Source organism: Gavialis gangeticus, unplaced genomic scaffold, assembly GCF_001723915.1.
Source record: "Gavialis gangeticus isolate Ggan-Ray unplaced genomic scaffold, GavGan_comp1, whole genome shotgun sequence".
NCBI lineage: Eukaryota > Metazoa > Chordata > Crocodylia > Gavialidae > Gavialis > Gavialis gangeticus.
In genome coordinates, this window is record NW_017729012.1 from 5,455,657 (window position 1) to 5,464,991 (window position 9,335).

A 9,335-nucleotide genomic window follows, 5' to 3' on the forward strand; every position below is an offset into this window, starting at 1 on the left:
CCTTCTTTTTGCCCCCTATGTATTTAAAAAAAGACTTCTTATTGTCCTTAATCTGGGAAGCTAGTCCCAGTTCCATCTCTGCCTTGGCCTTCCTAACTACCCCGCTACATCCCCGAGCAACTGCAGAATAGTCCTCCCTGGTGATGACCCCTTCTTTCCATTGGGTGTAAGCCTCCTTTTTAGCAAGGAGACATTCCCGGATGCTTTTGGTGAGCCATGGTGGTTTGTGTACTCTCCTGCTCCCTTTGATCCTCGTTGGGATTACCTTCCATTGGGCTTGGAGGATCGTCTCCTTAAGGAGCGACCACTCTCCTTGGACACCTGGCTCCCCTCCCCTCCGGGACCTCAGTGCTTCTCCAACTATCCTCCTTATCTTCAGGCTAATATAAGTAATACTACCAGTCAGCACCAGCACTGCACATGACCTAATTTATAAGACTGATGGTACAGCACTGCTTTGATCGTAGGCTCTTTGGGACATGAATTACCTTGTTTTGTGTTTGAACAGGGCCTGGTCTATTGCTAAGGCCAGCACAAGATACACTTGCCACTTAACACTGCTCCTGAGCTCTCAAGGTCCTACCTTTCCCATTTCCAAACATACCCCATCAGTGATTTTTCCACTTGCCAACAGAAACATGGAAGGCACCATCCCTACTTCACAACAGTTGATGACAAAATAGAGAACAGGGGACTCCAGGCAAGGACAGTCTGCTTAGCTGACACCAAAGTAACAGACATAAGAATTCTTACTGTTCTTGACAGCGTTGGCAAACTCTTGTCCACCTTCTTTCTGAAATACTGGAAACGTGTCTGGTTGTGGAAGCTGGTTGGCTGTTATGAGTGCCTTCTGCAGTTTGATTCTCCCTTCCAATAGCTGGTCCCACAGAGCTTTGTAACAAAGGAAACAGTAAAATGTATTGCATGGTTCACAGCATTTACTTACTTGCTTGCTTTCCTGCGATCTTGCTTCCTATAGACTCTCTAAATCAGAAAGCATCCGTCATTTGGTTTTGCTTTCCTATTTAAAGGACATGTTGCAAATGGAGATTTACAGGTTAACGAGACAAGCCTTTCAGCTTCCCAAACAAAAGACATGCACCGAGGTTTCTGCTAAAATTCGCAAGAAAAATGCAACTCTTAAAGATGCTGAAGCGGAGATAGCCCTGGCACCAGAGAGGACAATATCTCAGCAGGTTACCACAAGATCATGGCACCCAGTATCAATTCAGCTGCCATACAGCCTGGCACGTCCAGGAAAGCAAAGCTGTGGGCTGCAGGGAAGAACAGATTATGGTATTAAAAAGAAAATCCCCACTAGATGGGAGCAGACAGTCAGTGTTTCATGACCGCCATGGTGTTTCTGGGCTAGAAGGGACAACTGGGCAAAAAAGTTAATGATGGTCCTAGCAAAGTAAACACTTAACTGCCTTTTAAACCCACTTTCGATCCAGCTTATTACAAAGGACAAGAAGGAAGGTATTTAGCCACAATTGCAATCCATCATTTAGATCCCCAGTAAATGCAAAAGCTATCATTTTGGAGGAGAGGGCCCATGAGCTGCTAGCAAATTGACATTTCTTTCCCTGCTCAGCAAGCCAGGACAGACATTTCTGAAGCATCTGAGTCACTGTGCAACAGATATGGCACTGAAAGTTCCCATCTGTGATGGTAGCATCAATAAGCTCAGTAAACCAACTGCTGGCAAACATGCCCAGCAACAGTTAAACTCCATAGTACAGGCAAGGCCATAGTCTACAGAGCACAGTTGGTAAAACATTTGTAAACTGCTAGGAGCACTATAGCACAAGCACACAGCATGCCGCACACATGCTAAAAGGCTGAAACAGTCCTTAGCATGCTCAATTTCTCTAGTGTAGGTAAGGTGTAAGGCTCATCAAAACACAAAGCAAATTCGATATACAAACCTATTTGGTTTTTCACAGCTTTTCCTTTTTCTACTTCTTCAGCCACTTTTTCTTTGGAGAAAGTCATCACCGCTCCATCATCTTCACTTGCTTTTGCATCCTCTGTGTCCTGCTCATTTTCATCCTCAGATTCCTCCTCTTCACTTTCCTCTTCTATGCTGACATCATCTTCATCTATGCTGGCATCATCTTCATCCTCCTCTTCACTGCTACCCACGTCATCCATCCCCTCTGTAAATTTCTCAAAGTCACCAATGTTCTGGAAACTGAACTTTGGTTCCTTGGCAGAGATCTCTTCCTCCCGCTCTTGGTCATCTTCTGTGTCACCATCCTGATCACTGCTGAGCTTATCACCCTGACCAGGTTCACTGTCTTTACTGTCTTCTGCAGATTCTTCTCCTAGATCTTCACTGTCAGGGTTCCTTTCATGAGATGTCTCTTCATCTACTAATAAGAAAAGGAAAGAGTAAAACAAAAGTATTGAATTACAAATTACAGCTGCTGTTCTGCAGTGCCTCCTTATCTTGGTCCAGCCGGTCTGGTCTCTCTCAGTTCTACGTTCCATATAACCCTGGGCACAAATTTGCCCATTACTTGGGCTAGCCAATGGGTTCATGAGGTGACATCTGTAAATTGAAACCTTTGCTCACACTTTTCTGCAGTAACAGTCACTGCAACAATGATCATCAGAGCCATTGATTAGCTGACAGACTTTCACATTAAATAATGAGACAATGTTAAGCAAACAAGGTGATCAAGCCCTGCTACATGCATCTTTATAATGAGAAATTGTAGTACCTCAACACTAAACAACTAGTCCCCAAGATATGTCAATTTAAAAGTGGCAGCTCAACACATGGTTCACTTTCCATTTCTTGCCAGGTCACTAAAGCTGGCTGAGCTTTTCTGAACCCCTCACTTGGTCACTGACCTCTCTGAATCTCCACAGGGCAGCCGTAGTGTTGGAGATTTCCCTTTCTGCACTTCAATGGGACTAAAGCACTTGGTTCAACAGGGACCTAAAGCTCCTTTCTGCTATGTTAGTGGTGAAGGACATGCAGTGGCTCACCAGATGTCTCTTCGTGCAGAGGCTCTGCCCAGAGTTCTTCCTGCAAGGCTTTGCGAGATGTAGCTCTTCCACTGTACCGCTTATCAGCTTCCCAGAGGGGGGCCAAGGCTTGTTTCCGTATGTTACCGACAGCAAGGATGTCATCTTCAGTTTTGCCTTCATCAAATTTGTCAATCACTCTGGCAGCAGTGGCTATGAAAAAGAAAAGGAGTTTTAAAGGGGTTGGATTTCACACAAAATGCAGAACCCAAGTTGGCAGGAGACAGGGAAGACACTCCAGATTTAAATATCGACAATCTCCAACAGATTCAAAACTAAGGACCTCATGTTCTGCACAGCCTGGCCTGTAAGGCTTGAGCTAAAGAGGAATCTCAGCTAACTATAAGAACCAAGACTCCCAATAAGCTACTGAGTAAACAGAAAGGTTCTTTTCCTTAAGATCCCACAAAAATAAAGGAAGGTTCCGAGACCTTTCACTGCCTGATGTTTGCAAACCCCCTTCCAATATTACTAAAACCTTTGTGGAAGAGGAGATTATGATTAAGAGGAGAGGGAATCATACTCGACCTGGGGGGAGGTGGGTAGCGGAGTCCCCCAGGGCTCGGTCCTGGGGCCTGCGCTGTTCAATTTCTTCATCAGCGATCTAGATGATGGGGTGGAAAGTAACCTGTTTAAATTCGCTGATGACACCAAAATTTGGGGGGAGGTGAGCACGCTAGCAGGGAGTGAGAGATTGCAGAGGGATCTGGACAGGTTACAGGGGTGGGCTAACAGGAACAGGATGCGTTTCAATACGGACAAGTGCAGGGTGCTGCACTTGGGCAGTAGGAACCAGCAGCACACTTACACAATGGGGAACTCCCTACTCGAGAGCACGGAGGCAGAAAGAGATCTTGGAGTCATTATTGACTCCAAGATGAACATGGGCCGACAATGCGAGGTCATGGTTGGCAGGGCTAACCGGACCTTGTCGTGCATCCACAGGTGCATCTCGAGTAGAGCCAAGGAGGTGATCCTCCCCCTCTACGCGACGCTGGTCAGGCCACAGCTGGAGTATTGTGTCCAGTTCTGTGCGCCCCATTTCAAGAGGGATGTGGACAACATGGAGAGGGTCCAGAGGAGGGCCACCCGCATGATCCGGGGACAACAGGGCAGACCCTACAGTGAGAGACTGCGGGACCTGAACCTATTCAGCCTCCACAAGAGAAGGCTGAGGGGGGACCTGGTGACCGTCTATAAACTCACTAGGGGGGACCAGAAGGGTTTGGGGGAGACGCTGTTTCCCCTAGCGCCCGCTGGCATAACAAGGAGTAATGGGCACAAGTTGATGGAGAGGAGGTATAGATTGGACATCCGCAAAAACTACTTCACAGTTAGGGCGGCTAGGAGCTGGAACCAACTTCCAAGGGAAGTGGTGCTGGCCCCTACCCTGGGGGTCTTTAAGAAGAGGCTGGATGCCTACCTGGCTGGACTCATCTGAGTCCCATTTCTTGTTTTGGGGTTTTGTTGTTCTCCCGCCCTGGCGGGGGGTCGGGCTAGAAGATCTACTAGGTCCCTTCCGACCCTAAATCTATGAATCTATGAATCTATGACTAAAAGTTATGCAAACTGATTCCAACTGTGCCTCTAGCTGTCCTCTAGATTGCTTTTGAGCTATGTTGCCATAGAACAGCAAAGTTCAACATCTTGAACAAAAGCAAACCAAGCAGCGCTTCCCAGGTTTGCCATCAAACACCAAAGTAGCAGTATCAAGTTCATGTTGTGCAGTGAACACTGGCCTGCATTCACTCCATTCTCCATTGGGTACCAGAGAGAATCAGTCAGTACAGCCCTGCATGGGGGTCTCTGAACAGCAGGAGCCTTTGGGAGAAGTGCAGCCCATCTGGCTAAAGGACGCAGCAAAGCTTGAATGTGCTCAGTGCGTGCTGAGAAATTAACAGGAGGAAATCTGTGACTTCGAGTGCACTCTGGGCTCTCGATACATTTATCACACACTTACATAACTAAATGCTTTAAAACAACTAAGGAGAGAAAACAGTTTTATTACCATTATTTCCCTCCTTCCCCAGGCCGCTTTTGCAGAGCAGGGGGAATTGCTTATTCCAGCAAACAGGGATCATTATAACATGCTCCCTTCTCTTTATTTTCATTCATGCGCAAGGCACCCCATATGCAAAATTATAGGGTTAGGATTGTTCAGCCAATCGAGTGATCTGATTGGCTGAACATTGCTAAGTGCTTTTCTAATGTGTATTTGAGAATGTTAATGCCTCATTTATGTAAATTGTTTACTTGGGTGGAGGGAGAGGGGAAAAAAACACAAGCCACAGGGGATGCAATGTCTTATTCTCAAGCAGGCACTGAACTGCAAACTGTGAAAGAAAAAACAGGAGTTTCCCCGGGCCTGCTCGGTTGGAAAGTCATCCTTCTATTGAGAACACAAAGACAGTAAGTTCTGCAGACTTCTTATTTGCAGGGAAACTCACTCCCGCACACAGCAAAAGGCCTAAGGCACTTATTAAAACCCTTAAGAAGTTACTTTACCCTGCAATGAAATGAATTTCACCCACATATTGCTTGCAATATCAGCCAGCACAAAGTACATGCAACACATCACATCAAAGAGTTATGTAATACGGTGTTTGATATCTTTAAAGGAGGTGTTATGTATTAAGACAAAGCAGCTTACACATTTCTGCAAAAAAAAGGGTTGTGTTGTTACTTGGAGCTGGACGGCTGCACCTAACTCACGCAGAATATGTTAACTCTGTGCTTTATACTAGGGGCTACAAGCTCCAAGCACAACAGGGACACCTGCTTAAATCTGGAGCTATACAGACTCATAGTAAGAGATGGTCCCTGCCCTGCAGAACCTGCAGTCAAAACAGGCAAGGCAGAAGAGAGATAAAAGGGGAAAAAAGTGAATCATTTGTTTAAGGTCCCACAGAGGGCAAGGGCAGAACTGGGGCCTCTCATCACACTATTCACTAAGCCACAAACACACAACTACAGTACTTTCCAGAAAAAGCTACAACTGATCAGCCTGCCTTCACCCTCTGACAAGAGGGCAAGACACCTGGCACCAGGGCAATGGACACTGATACAAGGGAGGAACTGGACAGACAGGGAGAGAGAACAGGTACCAGAGGACCTGCAAGGCCACATAGGCAGGTCCCATCCAAGAACTGATGTTAGGCAAACACAAGGTCAGATGCAAGATCTCATTCCTTCAGAATTAGACAAAACTTAAAATCTCACCCTACTTGGTTTCTCAATGGTTAATGAGATTGTGTCAGCCTGACAGGGTATTACTGTCACACACAACAGTATGAGTCAAGTTAACCGACTCCATGCTGACCATGGTGCACCAGTCAGGGTATACCAGGCCAATGGCACCCAGCACTGTGATAGCTAACCTCAACTCTTCAGAACTGTGTCTGAACACAATAACTTGGGTCATGGAGACAGGCCAGAAATCCTTGGCTTAGTTGGCTATTGAAGACACTGTGTACTGGTGTTTTGGGATGGATACAGGAGAAAATGGTAGGTATTGCTCTAGAAATTAAAAAGGGACTTTCATGTCATGACAAAAGCAACTAATTTCTCAAAAACTGCACTGTCTCTAGAGGCAAAACAGAGGCACGCAGAAAACTTGAAATTAAGGTAGCAGGAAACATTAATTCATCTCAAGTATACCAAGTAGTGGCCTAGGCAGCTCAGGTGCTCCAATTTAAGGTGCTAGACATGTTAAGTCAACTCATCCTCCTGGCCTCCTCTAACTCCATTTGTTTCCTATACTCACTGCCTTGTCTTCACTAGGAGGGCTCAATCAGCAGAGGAATGCCAGCACAGTACAGCAGTAAAGTACTTCCAGGGTAAATGCAGCTATACCACTAAAGTGGTTTTGTTTTGTTTTGTTTTGTTTTGTTTTGTTTTGTTTGGGGGGGTCAACAGGGGGTAGAGAGTGTTTTGGTACAGGGGCACCAACCCACAATAAGCAAACCAAAATTTCAATTTGCATCTCTGCTAACTGCATCTACAAGGGAAGTTCCCACCAGCACAGCTATATCAGTAAAGGATCACATTTCTCCCCCCTGTCCGGGAAGACTCGAAACTTTTCTTAAAATATGGTTTAAGTTTAGTAGCAATTCCTGATCAATGCTTATTGTGTTATTGTCTATCAATCAGCCAAGGATCAGGGTTCCACTCTGCTAGATACCAAATTAGCATAATAAAAATGGGCCTGCCTTAAAGGGATTACAGTGTTAGCACATGACATGTGTGATCTCTACACTACAGACTTTTGCTGGCATTCACATAGCTTATATCAGCATCTTAAACCAGACCTACACTGGTCATAATGGTATTTTACTGTACAACTGTGTCTATGCTACAGCTTTGGACTATACAGCTGGGGGCATAATTTATTCACACTCCCAGCCAATGGAGCTATACCAGGCCTTTTAGGTACAGACCAGGACTGTAACTGATGGACAGACCCTTCCCCAAGCAGGAAGGGGAGATGTGAAAATAACTAGTCTACCACCAGTGTTATTGCTCACATTGAGAAGATTAGGAGTAGCAGTGAAAACAAATACATATCAAGTATATCCAGTTAAAGGAGACCTTGTCTGTACCAAGCTGCTTTTGCCATCAAAACTTTTGGCAGCAGACAGCAAATCACCACAGCTGCTTCACATCTGCATGGCTTCTGATGGCTCCCCATGGCTCCGCTGTAGCAGCTGTGCCAGCAGAGTGTGAAGAGCACCTGGGAAGGCACCAGCTGCTAAAGGCCCACAGCAGCCGGCAGAAGTCTTCTTTTGCTGGGGGAGACAGTGTTACTCTGCCAGCAGAAAGACTCTGCCCCATGGAGCAGCTGCGAGTGGGGACATGCTTTTTTTTTCTGCTACCAGCACAGATAAAACCTGAACTCCCCTCCTACTTGGCAAAACAAGAGCTGAGGCAGCACCTTGAACTACTCATAAGAGAAAAAGATCCAAAATGGGAGACTCACCAGAGGGCAGGTTAGAGACACACAGCCTTGGGACTGGGTGGCAAGAGAAGTGGCATAAACCCTTTCCTCAGGGACAAGAAGACTTAAGGCACTGTTAAGCCTGATCTTGACACGGCTTTAGGGCAGAAACTCCAGCCCCTCCTCTTCTCTAAAGACATGTGGCAAGGCTAGACTTCCCACCAATCAATTGCCCCAGGCCTGCATTGGTATATGTGTTTGCTCATCTTCTCCATCAGCCTTCAGCTAAGAAATTTAGTCTGTAAACCATCCATATTATATCTCAAGCCTGAAATAGTAACTAACACAAACAGGGCCTTTATGATGCAGCCCTAAGGCTCTGATTGTACCTAATGGAGATACAGCAACCGGGCTATTGCGTACCATCATGGTTAATGCTTAATTCTCTTACTGGTGCAGGCCAGGTGCATGAGAAAGAAAGGAGAGAGAAAACCAGATGGGGACAGGAAAATAACTACATCAGAAACCTTAAAACAATCAAAGCTTTTATTAATTTCTCCCACAGCTGCATTATTTTGCTCTGGCGCCTTGTGCACAGAAATTGAAGGGACACAATTGCTTCGAAGAAACTCGTGTGGAAAGGAGGTGAATTTGGGCAGCTGGAGACAGCACCCCTCACCCTGCTGGGACCCTCTGGAAGCAGAGGGGAGCGCGATCGCTAGCAAGGAGGGAGCACAACCCCAGCGCTGTGCCACACCGCAGCAGGCCGGATGGCCAAATGGAGACACGTGGCTTGGGTAGTGTGGCCATCATAAAAGACATTCCGGTTTTCTGCTACTCTGTCCTCTATTGATACAAAATCCAACACCTTTACGTCCTATATTTTTCTCTTCAAGAGGATATAAAGGTGTCGGGTTTCGTATCAACAGAGGACAGACAGACTGTCCTCTATGATAGCCACCCTAAGCACAGGCTGCCTCTGCCTGTGCACAGGGAGAAGACAGCTGTACCAGGGCAGCTAGGAGGGGAGCAGAGCAGAGGGGACAGGGAGCAGAGCACAGAGCAGTTGATGGGATGGGGCGGGCAGAGCAGCCATGAGACAGGGGGCACCCAGGGCACGGGGCAGAGCAGTTGATGGGACAGGGGGCACCCAGGACAGGGGTCAGAGTGCAGAGTAGCCAATGAGGCAGGGGGCGCCCAGGGTGGGGGCACAGCAGCCGATGGGGCGGGCGGGAAGCAAGCCGATCACAGAGCAGCCGATGCGGCCAGGCCCCCGCGTGCCACCCCGGAGGCTCCTCGGGCCCCGCCAAGCTCAGGCGCAGGCCCCGGCCCCACGCGGCGCCCACGTGGGGGCAGCGATAGGCCG

The 9,335-nt window shown here is 47.1% G+C and overlaps 1 protein-coding gene across 2 annotated transcripts in view; it reads right to left on the bottom strand.

Moving 5' to 3' along the window:
- The window catches only part of AATF (apoptosis antagonizing transcription factor), an 80,922-nt gene that overhangs the window by 71,310 nt on the left and 277 nt on the right, over nt 1-9,335 (bottom strand). The window contains exons 2-4 of one of the 2 annotated variants that reach the window (XM_019511103.1): nt 2,998-3,189; nt 1,929-2,372; nt 754-891 (exon numbers count right to left, since the gene is read on the bottom strand). In XM_019511103.1, coding sequence (XP_019366648.1) covers nt 754-891; nt 1,929-2,372; nt 2,998-3,189 — 774 coding nt within the window. Of the gene's footprint in view, nt 1-753; nt 892-1,928; nt 2,376-2,997; nt 3,190-9,335 lie in introns of both variants that reach the window. The other variant, XM_019511102.1, reaches the window with a different exon arrangement.